The sequence below is a fragment of the Anas platyrhynchos genome, chromosome 13 (assembly GCF_047663525.1).
Source record: "Anas platyrhynchos isolate ZD024472 breed Pekin duck chromosome 13, IASCAAS_PekinDuck_T2T, whole genome shotgun sequence".
NCBI classification, from domain to species: domain Eukaryota; kingdom Metazoa; phylum Chordata; class Aves; order Anseriformes; family Anatidae; genus Anas; species Anas platyrhynchos.
In genome coordinates, this window is record NC_092599.1 from 12,593,550 (window position 1) to 12,613,388 (window position 19,839).

At 38.0% G+C, this 19,839-nt stretch overlaps 1 protein-coding gene across 27 annotated transcripts in view; it reads right to left on the minus strand.

The window, feature by feature from the left end:
- SLMAP (sarcolemma associated protein) overlaps positions 1–19,839 on the minus strand; it is a 101,079-nt gene that overhangs the window by 54,750 nt on the left and 26,490 nt on the right. For all 27 annotated transcript variants that reach the window (XM_038186175.2, XM_038186198.2, XM_038186201.2 and 24 more), the window contains 7 exons: positions 11,272–11,419; positions 5,769–5,841; positions 4,428–4,464; positions 3,415–3,477; positions 1,954–2,049; positions 1,551–1,622; positions 565–705 (listed from right to left, as the gene is read on the minus strand). In XM_038186175.2, the coding sequence (XP_038042103.1) occupies positions 565–705; positions 1,551–1,622; positions 1,954–2,049; positions 3,415–3,477; positions 4,428–4,464; positions 5,769–5,841; positions 11,272–11,419 (630 nt within the window). The remainder of the gene's footprint in view (positions 1–564; positions 706–1,550; positions 1,623–1,953; positions 2,050–3,414; positions 3,478–4,427; positions 4,465–5,768; positions 5,842–11,271; positions 11,420–19,839) is intronic.

Sequence of the window (19,839 nt, forward strand, 5' to 3'; positions counted from 1 at the left end):
TGTTGTATTCCCTAAAAAGTATGAAATGGATGCACACTTCATGAATATAATAAGCATGTCTAGGATATTTCATAACCTAACGGATCATAGCAAATAAGGATAACGGAAAGAGAGTTGGGGAAGGCAATAGTGAGAGATATAATAGGCGCAGAACCTTAAACAAAGTGTCTAACACATCATCATCTTAACAGCTCATTCTTAAGTGTAATTTGTATGAGCAGTTCAGCTTATATTTCCCTAAATTTTAGGGTTTAAACAATGTCTAACAGCAGTTTTTCTAAAGCACGTGTCATTTTAAGCTGTGCTTCTTTCCCAGTCATACTAACTTCTATAAGACTACTTTATCCATTCTAAATTGTGAGCAAAGAGTTTCAAGGCTAATTTCTCAATTTCTTTAACAACGTAAGTACTAGATTAGCATATAATAAACAATGATATTTAATATACTGCACATGCTACAATACAACAGATAGTGGCCTGCTACAGGCAACAAACATGGATTTAAGCAGCAGCTGTTACAAGTATTTCAGTATTTCCAGAAGACTGGTTATGAAACTAGAATACCTCCACTTCAGACAGTTTTCTGACTACTTCAATTTTCTCCTGTAGGACCCGCCTCAGGGACTCTTTGGCTGTTGTCTCATAGTTGTGTTTGTCTTCTTGTAATGCTATAAGCTCTTTTCGTATACTGTCTTCTGTTTGATTCTGTATGTACAAATCAAATACAAAGGTAAAATATAAATTAATATTTTGTGGAATACATTAGATTGTGATAAGACCTGTTCTATTCCAGAATATTTAGCAATTGCTGGCAAATGAGAAAAATGTTACAGGCAGATCAGTGATCAAGGATTCTTGACATAACTGTGCGTAAACCACCTGTATGTATGATGATGGTACACATTCTATAATGAGCTTTGTCTTGTGTTCAAAAAAGGTATAGTTTTCCTATAATCAATGTCAAACCTAGGAGACCTACGGTATGATAAGCCAGAACCATCTGAGGTCCCAATTTGAAAGACCTCAAACAGGACCTGCAAAAAAAGTTATTATAACCTAGGTAGATGCGAATAAGAAAAAAACAAATAATTTAGGCATAATAGTGGCCTTGCATGTTATATGCAAGGCATGGCATACTTGTTACTTTGTCTCTGAATATGAAACAGCACACCTCTAATGCCTTTTTCGAAATTCCTACTTGAAAAGAAATATCCACAGTAAACAGGGCTGACAGAATGGTTGCTTCTCACTTATGACAAATTCCTTTTCTGCATTTCACTATACACGTTTATATGCATATACAAAAAAAAAAAGAAATCAGTTTGTGCTAAAAAGATGCTGAGTGATAGCCATTTATTTAATTTAAAATGATTCCACGAAATACAGAACGAACCTATAATTTTCATGATATTCAGATTATCAAAACTGCGTAGCCTCATCTCAGAAAGTTCACAATCCAACTGCTTTCCTAAGTGTCTCATTTCAAAATACTTCAGAAGAGCAATATTTCAGTATTCCTAGCATAGAGCTCTACTAAATTAATTACTTACTTTTGAACATGCTTGTAGCTGATTTCCCATAACCTCTAATCTTGATAGCAGCCTGTCTTCATCTATTAAAGCCTAGAAGAGACGTTTCATTCTTTGCATTAATATTAGATGTGGAAAAACAAATAAACCATTTCAATAGAATATTGTGCTCCAAGTAGTTCCAGTACACAACTGCTTTATTTTCGTTTTATTGGACTATTTACCATTAACAGTTATTTCAAACCTGTACGTAATTGTTAGACTTAGTAAAAATTGTCTTTTTCACAGTTTAAGAGAACCACTGCATGCTTTTTATTCTTAGTTGTGTCCTCCCCCCCCACCCCCCCCCATTTGTAAAATAATAGATACAATTTATATATCACTATTTTTTCAGTCTAAGTAGGGAAAGGATGGCTGCCAGTACCTGCCAACTAGTATCTGAAGCCTCTTGCGTGACAGCAAGTAGTCGCTGAAGGGTTGCCAGCTTCTGTTCCAACATTTGTTCCCGATGTAAGGCTTCCTATGATGAGAGCAGAGCGCCAACTGGTCAGTTCAGTTAGAACAACTCAGAAAAACAGAAGGAACAGAAGAAATACCTAATACTGTTAGACTGAAAGAAAAAAGGAAATGTGAGCAGCAAACACTGTCACATCCTATTTTATCCATCCACATTTTTATTTGGATATTTCAATTAGAAAACGTTATCCTATAATCTCAGGTTCCTAAAAAGCTTAAATTTTCATGTACATGTTGCACATGCCAAGTACACATAGTAACAAGTTATTCATTCCAAGACTTGAAACCGTATACCCACTTGGACTTTTGGCAGTAATTTAAGCAACAGAATTGGTGTAATGACCTAAAGACAGTTTTGGTAGCTCCCATGCAATTAGCTGTTAGTCCTTAAGTCAGGTCACAAAAGATAAACGCCAAGCAAGAAGTGATTTTTGTTTGTATTTGTTTTGAAAACGTGAGAAAAAAAAAAGCATCTTTGTTAACAATTCCAGGATACAAGAGTGAACAGACTGGTGAGCAAATCTGTATTTGCCCTCTCAAGAAAGAGCATATGCCTGAGCTGCTTCCTGCTGTGTTAACAAATACATATAAAGTTAATACCTGTCTCAAAAACCTCATCATTGTTTTGAGTAATTGCCATTAGCAAACAAAATACAGATAAAAATAAATCAGTAGGATAACACACAAAGCTACGTAGAATTTACCCGTAAGAACATTTAATTTATTTTCCAGAAAGCTAATCTTACTATAATTTCTGAAGCGTTTATCTACATATGTTAACACACACTTTCAGTGTTGCCATTTTGCAATCTAACACTTTTGTGATATGATACCTTTGGGAAAAAACACACCCATAAAAACTGACACAGGGACAAACACAGAAAGGTTGGTGGTGTGAATAAGGAAAAAGAACTGCTGGCACTGTCCCCTCCTTAGTTATTTCCAATTAATTCAGAGACAGAGATAGTCACACTAAGAAGTTATATTCACAGAAACTAGACCTTGATAAGCCAAGTGACACCTTGTTTTGCCATTCTTTTGTATTACACAGTACATCTGCAGCAATACATGATGCTAAAAATGCCAGGTGCAAAAGAATATTGGGGGCAGATAGGGAGGAGAGGAGAAATGCCAGGAAAAGTCATAGTTCATACTGCTCATGAATAATTCCAGAAGTTTACATAGAACTATACTATGTTAAATTACAACAATTTTTACACTTTTTCACTATAGAAAAAGGTAGTTAAATGCTTATCATGTTCCTGTTTACAAACTGCAAGCCAAACAAAGATATATGGACCATAATCTCTCTTTTTTTGAAGAGAGATTAAATATTTAGCCAAAGTAATACTGTGATGAAAAACATTACCTGTAGATACTGTGAAAGCTGAAACAATTCCTGAGAATACATACTGGGAGTGTTAGCAGCAACCTGAGGAATAAGAGAATTTATGAATCAAAATGTTTTTGGATTTTTCACCAGACACAAATAATGCAAAGTTCGTAATTTAAATCTAGTCGTGAAGATAAACTTCAGACTATATAACTAATAGTGTTTTCATTTATTTATTGTTCTACTACTATTTTTCTTTGCTTTAACATGGAACTTCACAACTCTGGACTGAGACCCCACTATGCTAACACCTTTACAAGTTTTTCGATCACCAAAGCCCCAAAGAGCTTAATCTCTAAATACAAATCAGGGGCGTTCCAGAAATGAGAAACTAGTTTCATGTTCAAATTCAATGCATCTCATCCTCTCCATTCAGACTTCATCATACATTTTTAGTTGACCTAACTTTATCATCTTCATCATTCACCATAGAAGTATGTGTTTCAGATTTGGTGAATACCTATATTATCTTTAGCATAATCATCCGTGCTGCATATTAGCACCATAACCTTACTTGATCCAATTAAATAAAGTTTCACTGTTCAGTGCCACCACCTCAGCAAGGCTTTAGAAGCCTGCTTTTTGTCAAGTCTTACTTTAACTCCATACTTTCTCCAGCCCCAGAAACTATTCTGGATTTAGGGCTAAGGAGGTGATGTGGTGCATTGTTGCTGTTGCTTTACTTGCAGGCTCTCTACACTGACATCATTCTGAAACTGTTTTTCCACACGGTTATACCTACAGTCCCCTCTTCAGAATTTCTGCCCTCCCACCCCAGATTCACCTTAAATGCAAAGTCTATGAACTCTTCAGGCTGCTGACTTCACAATTAAGTTTCCTTAGTTTCTCAAAATTTTGTTCTGCATGTTAAAAACTTTGATTTGAACCTGCTTAAGGTAATCCAATTTTTTATAGGCTAGACTGACAATCACTTGTCCCAGGCAAGTTATACCTATTAATAGCTTTTCGACAGCAAGTTAATGAATTACCTTGTCAACAGGACTTGGTAATGGAGCATGGATAACACTGTAAAAGAAAAAAAAGTAAATGCAAAGTACAGGACAGTAGTTCAAAATCCATGAGATCACTATTACTGTGCATTTAATCACGGTACTTTGTACTAAAGCTTTTTCTTGGGGGTAAAAATGAAGAGTTTATAACAATAATGAAAAAACGGTACTACACTAAGTGACATTTTTGAATTTACAGAACTATTTTCAAATTATAAATCTGAAGTATGTTCTAAAAACACTCTACCGACTTCTTATCCAGTAGTTACATATTTGATGTTTCTAAAACCAACTTACTAAGGCTTTAAACAATTTGCATGCACAGAACAACGCTTATGGAAAGAGAGACAATATCGTACTCTTGATCACAAATTCAGAGTATATTAAATGATTTACATAATTCTGTACACTTTCACTTGCACGTTTTCATTAGAAAAAAATGTAATACTACACATTTCTAGTTATTTCTTAGCACATGCAATTACACTGAAAATTTTCCATAATAATAACTTTAACAATAACTTTAGCCTTCCAAGAAACAAATACCCTAAATATCTCTGAATCCTAATGATGTAGGAATATTTAAATAATCAAAGGCATACAGTTGCTGAGGATGAAAGCTGATTAAAATTACGTCATTTGTAATTGTCACTCAGTTACTGCAAATGTTTACTTTTTTGTTATTGTTGTTTCTACCGCTCTTTGAAGTTTTCTCCAATATATGCACATATTCACAGAAAAGCCTCTTGGTATTCATCTTAGTTTGCGAATACTCTTTCATCCAATATATTTTATAATTCCTTCCCCTCCAACTCAGACAAAATTTTCCTTCATTGTAACACTGAGTAACTACACCATGAGGAAACATTATTCTATTACTTATCTGAAGAATATAAACAGTGTTATGTGTACACATGTACAGACAGAGATGATACTTGCTTCACTTTGGTAGACTTTGTTATTTTTGTTAATATAAATGCACATTCTCAAATTGTAAAACAGGGGTATGCTTCATTTGCTTTCTCTTTTCTTGTGTTATTCTGTTTTTAATACCATTTCAGTATACTAAGAATCACATCCAAACAGAGAAGTCAAACTTGGTAAGAACTTAGTTATTCTTTCATAGTTGCATTGATTTTTACAACTGACAATCAAATTAAGATTTATTTTTTCACAATGCCTGCAGAAGAACCATGTTCTCAGTTACTTTCTTTGCTTGAACACACAAAAATGTTCATATGTTGATTTTAAATATAATACCCATCAAATCTTCAAAATACAGAAATTTATTTTTTGCCATACACAGATAGTTATACTTACTCTGATCGCAATCGAGCTTCCATTCCATCTGGAAGAAAAAGTTTGATTGTGGAGACTATACATCCATGGGTAACTGAAAAGAAACAAATAGTACATCATCATGATCCATTACTATTTAATTATAAGTTCAATGCTTAATGATATAGTAGAACGAAGTGAACTGTCTTAAGAAACTCCAAGGCAGGTGAACAAGAAAAGGCATAAATGCCTTCAAGCATCAGTGCTTTGCTCTGCTTTCTCAGACCTTCTCTGTTGACAGAAAACTTTACCATTAGAAATTCCAGTTTAGGCTGTGTACTTGGTCCTGGCCTATGAAGCAGGTCCAATTCCAATTATTCCAAATGAGCAATGCCTGCAAGATTTCTTCACTGCAGTGAGTTAAAACATTATATTTGGTTCATAAAACAAGGGTAAAAAAGAATGCATCTTACCTGTGTTAGTTAACAGGAATATAGAAGTATAAACATAATAATGAGATAGCTTTTTGACACAATTCCTGTATCTAGAGACTTCAGAGGTAACATGAACAATTTATGTCACCTGACACTCATTTGGCATTTGGAACTTGCCAAGTAATCGCTATTTAAAAACACAGAGATCAAAAAGGGAGCACAACAGAGAGTACAGGAACATCCTCTTGGGCACTATGAGCACCAGCAGCATTCAGGACAATATGTATCTACTGTTGTATGCTTGTAGTATGTATCTGAAATACACAGCCCTAGTCAAGAGACCTTTCATTTCAGAAAGATTCAGAAAGTTTGCTTCTCCAGGACTGAATTCAGGATCTTTTGAACTGACGAAAGATCCTGAAGAATAAGAGAAGGAAATAGAGTATTTGACTCTCCAAATATTCAGGATACTCAAGATTCTTCAAATATTCTTCAAACATCAGGATCAATCTCTCTCCTCATTTCCCAAAAATTATACTGATATCATTTTCGATAAGAATGCAAACAATTAAATCACAGCTTTTTTTTTTTTCCTTGTGTAGTTCTATGATTTGGGAAGTAAATCTTCTCAATCTCACAGAAAGGAGGATAGAAGCTACTTGCTAAACACCCCAGCAAGCTGGATCCAAGTAACTATATGGTCTTCTATCACTACACCTAAAGATCCCACCAACATATAAGACACAGCTGCTCTACTTTCGTAGTTATTAATATCAGCAAAACAGTTAAACGGGCTTTGAAAAAAAAAGGACAATGGGTGTTTTAGGACAACGGAAGTACTCCAGGGAAAAGAGACAGGTCTTTGAGGAAGCTACCTGAATAGAATCTAAAAATACAGGAGACAATCCACCTAAAGAGTTCTTCCTTAACCTGCATTCAGTACTAAAAGCTAAATACTTATCCTTTTGGCTACAGCACCTTCAGTTGCTTTGCCTTTAAGTTGAAACATTAAATTTACATGCCAGCAAAGGACAGGACCTTTTTCTTGGAACAGATTAATCCATGGGTTTGGGGGCCTTTTTTCTACAGAATTTACAAATCTGTTCTTGAGAAGACGGTATAAGAATAAATAAAGGTACATTAGGAATATTAGCTGTATTAGCTGTAGCTTGTTGTACTCACACTGCTTTCACATGGAAGGCTCCTTTCCTTTAAGGCACCATAAGGAAACTACTGATTTCAGTAAGAAAATACGAGGGTATGTGAAATCAAAGGTAACAGACAGCCTTACCGCTGCACCGTGTATCAGATAAGCACAGATAAGCACACTGTGAGATTATGTAATTCTCAAGTTTTTTCCTGAATGCTCACACTGAAAAAAACATACTAAAATCTAAAGCTTTTGTGGTGTTAAATAAATAAATATGGGACTTAATAGTGACTGAAATAGTGACAGTGAAAAGGCACGGAGCATTTTGTTTGGTTTATAAAACAAGAAATAAAATAAAATCTTACTCTATAATGAACCGACAGCTAAAGGGTAAACAGAAGAAAAATCAGACAGCCTAAGGGAAAGGCAAAGCAACATATTAAGTGTTATAGTGGCAGCTGGAGAGGCTAGTAGGAATTGCTTTCCCTCCTGTCTCTATTATTTCCTTCAGAATATCTATTATTTCCTTCAGAATAAACAATAATAAATTAAAAAAGAGACCTGTGGTTGCCCAAAGGACAGGGAAATGCCCCTCCAGCCACAGCAGGTCCCTCAGCCCCTTATGGCTGCCCGCTAACCTGTACTCACCTCCCGGGCTGAGGGACGCGTTGTGAAGAGGTCTCGGCGGGGCCTGCGGCCAGGCCCGGTTCTCGGCCTGGCTCGGCTCGGTTCCGGGCTCGGTTCCCGGCTCGGTTTCCAGCTCGGTTCCCGCTGACAGGACCCGGCCCGGCCGCGGAGGCGCGGCGGCTGCGAGGAGGCAGCAGAGGGCGATGCCCGCCCGCGGCTCGGCGCTGACGGCCCCGGGGGAAGCGGGGCCTGGGAGCGCCGGCGAGACCAAGGGCAAAGAAGGGAAAACTCGCTGCCTGCAGGAAACCTGACGGGGCCGACTGCAAAGCGGCATCAAAAGGGGTTCTTATCTTAAGTTTTGTTTTGTCTCAAAACTTTTGCTTCATGGATAGACAGACTACTGGGAAATGATGCTCTTTTCTTGTTTTTCACGTGTTACTGGGAAAAGAGCAGTCAGGGCAGCGACCCCAGAAGTGTTAAGAGGCTGCCTCTGGTACTTCACCTGGCCAGTTCCATGCAGCTGGGACACTGCACGCAGCGGGTGCCCCACCTGCACAGGCTTTTACGAACTCCATGCCAAGGAAAAGAGGGATGAAAGGTCCAAACCTGACCAGAAAAAAAGTGCACAAACTGTATTTGAACTGACTCCTCAGGTTCTTACTGATGGCGCTGGAAAGCCTCGCTCCCTTCCAAGCGGGTACTGTTAACTCTTAGAGAGTCCTGGTAAGGAGCAGGACATTTAGGAACTGCTAAAAGAAAATAAAGCAAAGCACACCAACACAGGGAAAAACGCACAGTAGGGTGATTAATAGATAAACATGGCAATAAGGATAGGGAAATGAGCAGGCCTGGGTGCTCGCTCGTAATAACAACGAGCGGACGAATAAGGAAGCAGGAGGGCTGGAAACATTTCTCTCAGGCCTGTTAATGACTTCAGCTCGGCAGCAGAACTTGGAAGAACCGGTGCTTACATAAGACAGCCCGAAAAAAAGTCACTTACGGAACGTGCCACTATTTTAACGATCCAAACCAAGGTCATATTTGCAAGGAAATGACTTACTAAAACACAGCCTGAACAATAAAATAAAAATAAATATATTCCAGCAATATTTACGCAATTCAAAATTTACCTAGCCAAATACACTCTGCCTATCCAGTCATAACCTTGTAATTGCATACAGCAAAATGCTGTGATGCTTTATGCAAGTAAAGTGTTATATCAGAATGCAAAATGGTTTTAAAGGGAACCACTAATTTAAAAACTCCTTTCATGTCTGTGTTTTGTTACTAGGTTAGGTTAACAGTAACATCTGAGATTACTGCAATGAATTGGTGGAAAAAAAAGCTTTTATATGCATTCCAATTGCATTCATGTGTAACCACTTTAGCTGTGATGCAGCTGTTTCATGCCCCTGCATGATACAATTTTCATTCATTGCTTGAGGAGGCAGGGAGAGCAAGACAGCAAACTTGTACACCTTCCTCATTAGCCAGCTCAGCACATTCATTAGCAGTTCTGGAGTATAGTTCCTATGTTCAAAGCAAAGGGAAGGCAGCAAAACCAGATCGCTCATGACACAGAAGCTTGGTCACAGGGATCGTGTCCTGTAAAGCTAACACAAAGCCATTGGGAAGAACTACTGCTGTCATTCAGGTGACTGCTTACAGTGAAACTTCCACAAACTTTCACGTAAATGAATTGCAAATAATTGCTGATAAAAAAAAAAAAGGAACTATTTTTTTTTTCCAATTAAATCTTAAAATAAAATAAATATTGATTTAGGTCTGAATAGACATGTACAAATTTGATTCCTTTTAGTGGGGACAGTACCATATCAAATAGACAGTCCCAGGTTCATTGGAGATGCAAAGTATTCCTTTGACCTACTGATACACTGATTACTACTAGCGTTTGTAAATATTTGCAGTTGTGTCACATGAAGTAGCATTTTAAGTAACTCCTAGATTATACCAACTAAACACCCAGGAGTTAAATTTTCAATAACATAATTTGTGAGTAAACAAACATTTTAATGACCTTTACTTACAACTTTAATAGTTGCTTTGTTCACTTCATGCTCTTCAAAAAATCTGCTGCTGTACAATGTTTTTTGTTGTTGTGTGTGTGTTTCTGTGTGCTTTAAATAAAAATTTTACCATCAGCAAAAAAAATATCTAACATTATTCTTTCAGTTCATCCTTTCTTAATATACTTTCCTTTAAGGATAAGCATGGATAACACCTATGGAGGTCTTGTTCAATAAAGTAGTGAAGTAGAAATGCAGCGATGACAGTTCTGCTGTTTTATTGATAAATCAGTTACTGGATTAGGATCCTTCCACACACGGCCAGAATACTGATGCCCATGAAAGTAGCAGACCCATTATGTATCTTAAAAGTCTTGATGATATTTATTACCATCTATTGATTACTATCTAATAATTCAAACACAGACCAGCCTTTAAAAACAGAAATGGCTCCTGAGACACGGTACATGAATGCAGAAGAATAGAGACTGAGGCTGCATTTTTAATTGATTTACAAAGACATGTAGCTTTTGTCATAATATGAGATCTCCTGAATGTGAATACTGGGAGGGGAACAGGAACAAAACCAAACCAAACAAAACCCCATCACTTCATTTTTCAGCTAGCAATTTTTTTCTATCCTCATTTTTAAGTAACTGCAGGAACCAGAAGTAGTACCAGTCATAGAAAAAAAGTACCTAGATACCTCGACAAGAATAAAATTACTGTGTTTAGTACCTGTTTAGCACTTTATCAATAAACTCAGCTTCATACTTCCGCCGCATTATCAGCTGAACTTTAGGGTTCATATGCTTGAAAGAAAGGTAGCGACAAAACCAAACCCAAAAGAACTACGCATACAGCCCCATGCACACATGCTCACACTGAAGTTTTAAAATTGCTCTAAGTCAATTGAAGTGAGACAACAGGCAAGCACGGTCCTAGTGACCTATCCTCCTTTTCTGGATCTGCATTACCCATTCAAAAACACACCAGCACTCATACAGCCACCCAAGCATGTGGTTTAGGGAAGCAAGTCAGTTGAAAATCTAGTTGTCAGGGTGGAGGAGGGGGACAGAGCCAGTTTTTTTCAGCAAATCAGTTTCTTGATCTAGTTTACCCTGCAGCCACAAGACTCACTGCCAGCACAAAAGAGGGAATGGAACCAAAAAAAAAACAAAACAAACAAACAAACAACTGTTTCCTTTCTTACAACAGGAATACCATTTACTCTCCAGGTTTACACCGCAGCAAGATATTCCAATAAATATAGTTGGGGAAAAAAAAAAAAAGATCCATACCCTTACCTTTCCGCGTGTTCTCTGTCACATCTACACCAAACTGGATGATGTCACCTGACATAATCTCACATGGTGGGCTCTCCTCAGATCCTCTACTCAGTCTCTGACTATTAATAAAGGTACCATTACTACTTTTAGTGTCTTGAAGATAGAACTGTAAAAAGAAACAAAAAGAGTAGTAAGTTATACAGAAAAAACAAAACAAGTATGATGAAATTGGAGCTCCAGTAAAATTTTATTTGCTTTAAAATATAGCTTGATACCCAATGTAGAAGAGTACTAATGGATTAAAATCAAGATGTTCTCCTCAGGAGGTAACACTTTTACATTATCAACAAATATTTTTATTTGATTTTTATTAGTTTAACATACAGTTGAATTCCAGCACATACATTATGCAAATAATTGCTATGAACTACACTTAACCTACTGCCTGCATGGAAAGAATCAGATGTTGTTAGCAACACTTTTTATGTAAGAATTTATGTTAGCTCACAACAATTCTAACTGCATACAGTTTATGATGGCAACATTCCATGACACAAAAGTGCTGGAGGGAAGACTAGCATTGAGGGTGAAAAGAAAAGATTTGGAAGACGACAGGATTCAGGAACTGTAATAACACTTCAGTGAAACTAAGGAAAACAAAATGAGGATGCCTTCACTTCTCAGGGAAACTAGTTCACACTATTATGTTAATCTTAAGATTGCTGCATCATCAAGTACCTTTGCAAATATCCATTTGTAGAATTAATTCAATTTTAATAGCCACTTACTGAATCTGAAATGGCTTATGACACAAGACTTCTAGTCAGAGGAACTGCTGCATCTGAGGAGAGGTTACCGAGCAGGTGAGTCACCTGGCAGAGGACTGGTGCCACTGGCTAAGACCTGTTCAGCAGACAGCATGAAAGAGGGGACTGGAATGTTATTAAGCAGCCAGGTGGAGCTCTGCTACGTGAGCCATATTCAGGAGTTCAAGACAACGCCAGTTGTTAAAGGATCCTTATGGGATGCTAGAAGTCCCTGACTGCCTGCACTTGTAAGGAATCTCATCATGTCCCAAAACAAGTATAAGGTTGGGGGACAAGTGTTGCCTTCAGAAATGAGGATATTCCCATTGTTTTATTATTATTATATATATATATTTTTAGAACTCTGTGAGGAAAAAAAACAAACATGCTTTTATTTGTCTCTATTATCATATTCCTCAAAACAAACAAAAAAGAGTAATAAATATAGCACCCCAAAAATATTGAAGGAAAATGTGGTCTTGAAATGGACAGACTAGCTCTGGTACTCTTCAAATCTCATCTTGCAAATAACAGCAAGCACATGACACACATGCTTGTCCTGAGTGGCATAAAGTAGCGTCCCTAACCTGAGAGCTTAAATGCCATCGCGTCCAGAAGCTGGGACTCAATACAGCAGGTAAGGCAAATGCCAAAACTGGAAAGCTCAGCTAGATGGCAACATGAAAAGCAATACATGAAAGACTTTTTTCTAAGAGATACGCCTTTGGTCTTAAAGAAGAAAAATCAATTAGTCATATGCTTATAAAGGTGAAGGTAAACATGAATTATGGACAGATCAAGAAATAACACCTGCATTCATTGTATTAACAATCAGACCCACCCACTTTAAATAGTAGTCTGTATATATTATTAAATATTAATATAAACATAAGTCATATAGCTTTTATAACAGTTTAAAGTCAATCAAATTAATTATCTCATTAATTTACTAATCTGAAAGTATTCAACCCTCTCATGGTTCCATGCAGAGGTAATTATTTTTACATCCTGTTTGTTTTCAATTAGTGCTCTGCTCCACTTGAAAATCCTTCTGTTATGAAAAAGTGAGTCACAGGCAAGGAGAAACAAACATGTTATTTGCTTTTCCCCACCCTTTTCTTTCCTATACATAATACCTGCCTCTTACTCTTCGAAATTTTTTATTCATCACTGCCCCTTGTAAACAGATTTCTGCAGAACCAATAGACAATATAGCACAGAGAAATACAAGAGAGTTACCGCAGGAAAGGGAGTACAACAAAGCATCAGCAACACCAAACTTAGAAAGTACCAATGGAGTCACAAAATTCAAAGTGGGGAAAAAAAGTAAATAAATGACTAAGAAATACACATTAGATTTAATACTATCAAATCGATGTCCATTTACATGCACGTTACTGAATTTCATTATGTAAATTTTAGAAAAGTGATGCTCTTTAAACGTCTTGAAGTCTTTATAAACAGGACTGAACTACTCTGCTTCTTGCAGCTAGTGAAGAAATCAGTAATACCAGCAATATGTTAATAATCAGCTGTTGTCTGGGTAGAAGTGCACGGACTTCAACTGAAACCTTCTTCCTAAATGCTGTCTTGTCTTTAGTGCAGCAACCGGCCAGCAAGCCCAGCAATGGTCCTTTTCTTGTACCACGTCCAAATGTTATTTCCCTACTAGTTTTCATCAGTTGACATGGTCTTTCTCAAAGGTTAATTTCTCCACCACTTTTGTAAGGTTGTTAGAAGTTATCCTCCTGAACCAAAAACAAGCACAAGCCCTGAAACAGACACTTGTATCCATTAAGTGGTATTAATAGCAGCATATTGGTATCTAACACAGTATGAAAGGTGCCATGTACTAGGTTCAGTGTTCATGTACAATTCCCCAGATGCCTTTAACACCTCAGGTAGGTAATACAGTGCCTTCTCTGAAAGCAGCAGCATCTGTTCTTCCAATTTTCAGTGCAAACTGACAAACTTCAGCAGCAACCAGCTTAAAGACTAACCCAACATTTCACTTTCCCATTGCTCATCACTGAGTTTCACCACCACCTCCTCAGCTGTTCTGGCTCGAGCCTTTATTTAGCCCCAGCAAACCAGCTCTGAGAGCTGACACCAGTTGCACGAGGAGGTGCTTAAGCTGGTAGTACCAGAAAAAAGGGCAGCACATACTGACCTAATTACACCCGCTTTTGCAATCCCCACCTCTCTTCAGATCAAGCTAAAGGCTCAGCCCTTCCATGCCTTATCTTAACAATTACTGCACTTTAGAGGGCAGATCATGGGGACTCCAAGCACCTCAGCTTTGGAGGCCTGTTAAAGAATTACTGCATCCTTGGTGCAGACAATTTCATGTAGGGTACGACCAGTCAACATGCTGTTATTTAAAAAACTCACTCTCCAGTATCCTAACACCTCCTCAGACAGAAAAAAATTCCAGCCCACATTTCTTCCTTAGTCATTTATGGGTTTATGCTCATTTACATCCTCTCCCATTTATACCTCTTTAATAAACTGTGGACATCCTACCACACTGCATCCACATTTAAGGAGAACTATTTTAAAGTAAAATTTGCAGTTCATCTGTACACTCAAACTTCTCCAGGACAGCCCATATTATTCAGAAATGGCATTAAGTTCCAAAAAGTTAGATTTTTGTTTCCACAACACTTTACAAGGAATTATGTAGCATTGCTCATATTTCAAGTTACTGTTCAGTTCTGCAAAGCGAAAAAAGTACCTCCTCTGCTTTGACCTGTGTTGGATAAAAAAAAATCTGACTCCATTTAAATTCCATTGCTTTCTAGGTCAATGACTCAAAAGAGTACCAGCAGCTTGCTAAATCACAGAACACATTTTACTTTCATGCAGATAGCACTATGCATTTTCCCCCTGTAAAAAAAAAAAGAAAAAGTCCTAGTATTTTCTAAGTACTGAAAGAGAACAAATCTTCCTGAGACAGCTCAGGACTATGACAATACATGAAATTTATGCACAGCATATGAATTCTAGCTGATATTAGGAAGTTACAGAATTGCAATGCTCCAGAAGGCCAGATTTACATATGAGCTTTACCATGAAACGTAGGAGACTCTTCTTCAATGAAATAAAACCAAAGGAAAAAAAAAATCACTCTGATAAACACGTATTATGCTAACACACTATTTCCAGCAGATAGGCTGAAGGTAATTCCTTAGCGTGTGTGTGTGTGTTTCCAAGCCATATGGAATTCCGGTATAGGATGAGACACTCCTGAAGGATCTCAGAAAAGACAAAGGACCAGGTCAGAGATGCACTGAAAATCTTGAAAGAGAGAAGCACGCTTTTCCAGTGATTTAATTACCTCAATTTAATTACAGTACAAGACCAGGGTAAAACAAACAACCAATGCGCTTCTGTTTTGGTCTCTTCTACAAGACTTGCTTTTAGCGCTCCCTTCTTGCATCTTCATTTTGACTACGGACAGCATTTCTCTCAGTACACTGCAGTATTTCCCTAAGGATCACCCTAGAAATTTAACATGAAGTTCTAGAATTAGCCTAAAGTGTAGGCAAATAAATCATCAGTTCACTTGCTAGTTTAACATTTTAGCTTTCTCAGAACAAGATTAAGATCTCAAAACCCTGCAGTGTATAATAATCAATCACACACATGCAGAAGCCAAAGATAAGAGATCTGTCTATTGCATGGCTTCTCGTTACAAAGCAAAGGTAGAGATGGAGAATGAGGGCTTCAGATACAAGACAAGAAGAAACCAGTATGTTTAAAGAGTAAGTACTCTACTGATGAGTTATTGATCATTCAAATGTTTTTTTCCAAAAACTCTTATGATGTAACTACCACAAGTACAATACAATGAAAAAGAAACCTCAAGCCTCCCGAATGGAAACACACCAGTAATGCAGTAAGGCAGTAAATGAAGCACGGTGACCAAGACAGACTTGCAGAACACTTGCAATCACTACATAAAGGCATCCTTCTCCATTTTAAGAGTACACTACTGCTGTTCCATCAACCTCAAACTTCTGTTCAGGGCAATTACACTGACAATTACAGAGAGAAGAATTACTGAAGAACTGGGACAATTTGTCTCTGCAGATCTAAGATTCACTCCTGGAAGAAGAGCCAACTCTCTAAAAACGCAGACACAGACCACAGCAAACACTTGCACATCATCCTCATTCCATCACTAAATTATTAAGCAAATAATAATCACCAAAATGTACGCCATCGTCTCTTTTACAGAAAATCAACCATTGCTATACCTTATTCATTCAATGTGTTACATGCCTAGACAAATGACATGGAAAGAACCTCCCCATTTCAGGGCTTCCTCGGTTACCCTTCTCCTCATCTTTATTTCCTGTGTGAAAGAAGCATGCAGAACTCCCACACACTTGAGAGCCCTGTTTCACAGACTTGAAGGCATCAATTTAGTCCAGAAAGATTTAAATGTCAAATTCCGATGCAAAGGAGATGACGAATTCCTTTTTGCTGTATTTACTACCACAGAGGTGCAGCACGGCTGTCAGCTAGAGCAGTAAAGCCAGAAAATGCTGCAGCTGAAGATGGGAGGTTCTTCCCCCTTACCGTGCTACAAACTAGAAGACCACTTATGGAATGATTAATGCTGGTATTAAAAATACAGCCCCTGAGGACTAAAGCCAATAAACAAATGCAGCAAATAAATGAGGCTGTAAAAATTGGAATTCTCACCTTTTATTAATACTTCAGTGCTAAATTGATCTAAATAACACAACTGTGGTTTTGCATCACATTGAGTATTCTACTGTGAGGTGCAGTATATTGCTTGTGCACACCCTGAATTGTGCACAAGGATCTTAAAACAATACATGATGGGGTCAAACCAATATGGCCAATATTTATCACACCGCAGCCAAAGTTTTCTTCTCCCATACAATTAGCAGATCACTTTATATTCCATAAAGTATTAACACCGAGTATTTTCTGGAGTTGGGAACAGCACTCCAGCTGACAGAGTACACTGTACAAACCACAATGAATTCCAGGTTGCTCCTTTGGCTGTAAGATAGATGAGAAGTTCAAATGCTAAATTATCTCCAGATTCAATTGATTGAGTTCCTCATTCTGGTCTGCTTAGACACATCCTAAATTCCTTTCCTCTCACTTGGCTAACTCCACCCACCTATCAAGGAAGTAGAAGTATTTTTCTCCATAAGCAAGCATAATTCACAGGGCGGGGTACATCAAGCAAAACTGCTTTTCTATTTAGTTTTATATTTGCTAAACACATGGACCTAATAGCTCATTGCTCACTGAACTCCAGCTCCTTAAACAATGTGGACACAAAACTAGGGCATTAACTTCTGAGTTCTCAGCAAATCTCTTGTTAAAGGGATTCTACCAGCTACCTGAGGCATCCACACGCTGTGAAACTACAAGTGACAAAAAGAGAAGGATTTGCCACGCAGATTGTTTGGACTGAAGGAGAAGCAGCAGGTTATTCAGAGACCATAATTATTGAAGGTGTGCAGAGAGAAGCAAAAGTTGATTATTTTTTTTTTTAGTAGCTTGTTTGGAAAATAAATTTAACCATTCTTTCCATGCATTAAGAATAAAAAAAAAAAAAAAAAGACACACACCACACATCTCTTTGATACAAGACTGGGCAAAAATATTCACCCTAAGCTTTCAGCTAGGATGTAAGCCTAACCTAAATCTACCAACTCTGATGAAAAAGGCTGAAGTCCTCAGGTATCCCCAGGAATTCAGCGCCATACTTCCAAAGCTGCCAGCAGGCCCAAGGGGCAGGAGGGAGAGGACAGCAGGGAACCGCTCATCTGCTGCCCAAGTGGCTCGTGTCTGTTTACACCTTGAAGGTTTGTTGATTGTACTGCCAGGACAACCCTGCTGCTTGCTCCTATCTGTTGTCAAGCAAAATAAACTGCAGCAGTAAGAGCAGCTTTGTGCCTGCATAACTCAGTCGGGGTATAAACAGACAACCTTTTCTGGATGTGGCTGAAGTGCTCCGAAGTATTAATCCCTCTGCTGCTTGCCATGCCCTGATAGTTTGAGTGCTTTCAAATTCACTACGGGCCCTGTCATTCAGCGGAGCTTTGTTTGAGCTAACTCAGCCGCCTTTGCCTGAAATGGGCACAGGGTCTGCGACACGGCAAGGAAGCCAAGAGGCAGGGGAGGAGGAACCACCTCAGGCAAAGGGGAAATGCAGAGCTGCCAGACACTAACAGCTCAACCTGCAGCCTGAACGTATGTCTACGTCCAGCCTCAAGTTACTCCAGTGTTTGCCTTCGTATCAAAAGGTCACCTTTCTCAATAAAACCAAGCAAACATTTCCAGATGCGTTGTACCTGCAAATGATTCAGTGCAGTTCGTTCTTTTGACCTCTTGTCCCAATTCTTACTTTAGCTGGCGAGTGTGCACTTAGCACAACTCTAAATAATGGTATTCTGAAAGCACTCACAAAAAAACACCAAACCCACCAAAAACCATGTGAAAGCATGTTTGCAGAGTTAATAGCACCTCCTACCTGTCAGGCCAATCAGGCAGAAGAAGTTACTTTCTAAGCCAGCACTAAAACCCCGTGTTTGCTAGTAGTTGTAACTTACTTGTTTGGAGATGAAAAGTTCAGGACTCAAGGTTACCTATGGTCAACAACACTATGCTATTCTTCAACGCGTAATCTTTAGATCAGGAAAATTCACAAACAGGATGCCAAACATTTACTTTACGAGATTTTTTTAACAACAACCATTTCCTAATATAAATTAATTGAAGCACCATTAAAAAATTAAAAATGTTTAATTATTCAGCTTTAGAATGACCTACTTGGAGCATAAAGGAGTTTTATGTAAACAGTTTGGGCTATTTATTATCAAATAAAATCCTCAAGTTATATTGTTGTATTGTTCAGAGTAATTACATAGAACAGGTTGGCAGAAGATGGCTAAAAGTATAACTTCAGGACCTCCAACTAAATGACAATCCAAGCCCTCCAGTTTAATAAATAAAAATTCATGGTCACAATTTAAAGCTTGTGGATATAAATAAAGGACCGAGAAATAATATCTCTAGTATTTATCTCCCAAAGTATTCTGTAATTATGGATTGCTGCTTACAGGTCCAAACCAGTCCTACGCACCTTTCACACCCACTGTACCATTCACAGTCGAGGTCTTCAACTCGCACGTGGCAATGGATGGAAGAACTGGGGCAGCTGAACCCACCGCCCTTTGCTGCTTTCTATGATGGGGAAGGATAAATTTCCACGATGGGGAAGCAGATAAATTGGCTTGATGGCAGGTACAGCTGAACAACTCAGAGCAGTTTCAGAATTGCTATCATTTTTTTGTTAATTTTTTGTTAATTTGGCTGACAAAGACCTGGGCTAAAAAAATGCATAGTTTAGGGCTGGTTCCTAAGCCACGTACTTGTACCACCCACTGCAGCAGCAGCATTTGAGAAGAGCATGGCAGAGGGCAGCCTGCACGTACAATGCCAACTGCCTGGTTTCTCTACGTGTCAGCTTCTTAAGACTGCAAAGTACATATTGCAACCAGAATCAGAGCTGTCTGTATTACAAAGACAGCTATCTGAAACGGGAGATAAACTCAGAAAACAAGGAAAAACAACATCAGATTTGTTTTCATAAAATATAAGTGAAGAAATTGTCTTAGAGTGCCTGGAACACCCCACCAGTCAGTACAGAACTGTATGGCTGGCACTAACCCACTTCCAGGTTTCTTTTATTTACTTTAGCTCTATAAGGAACTGTCAACACCTAGAA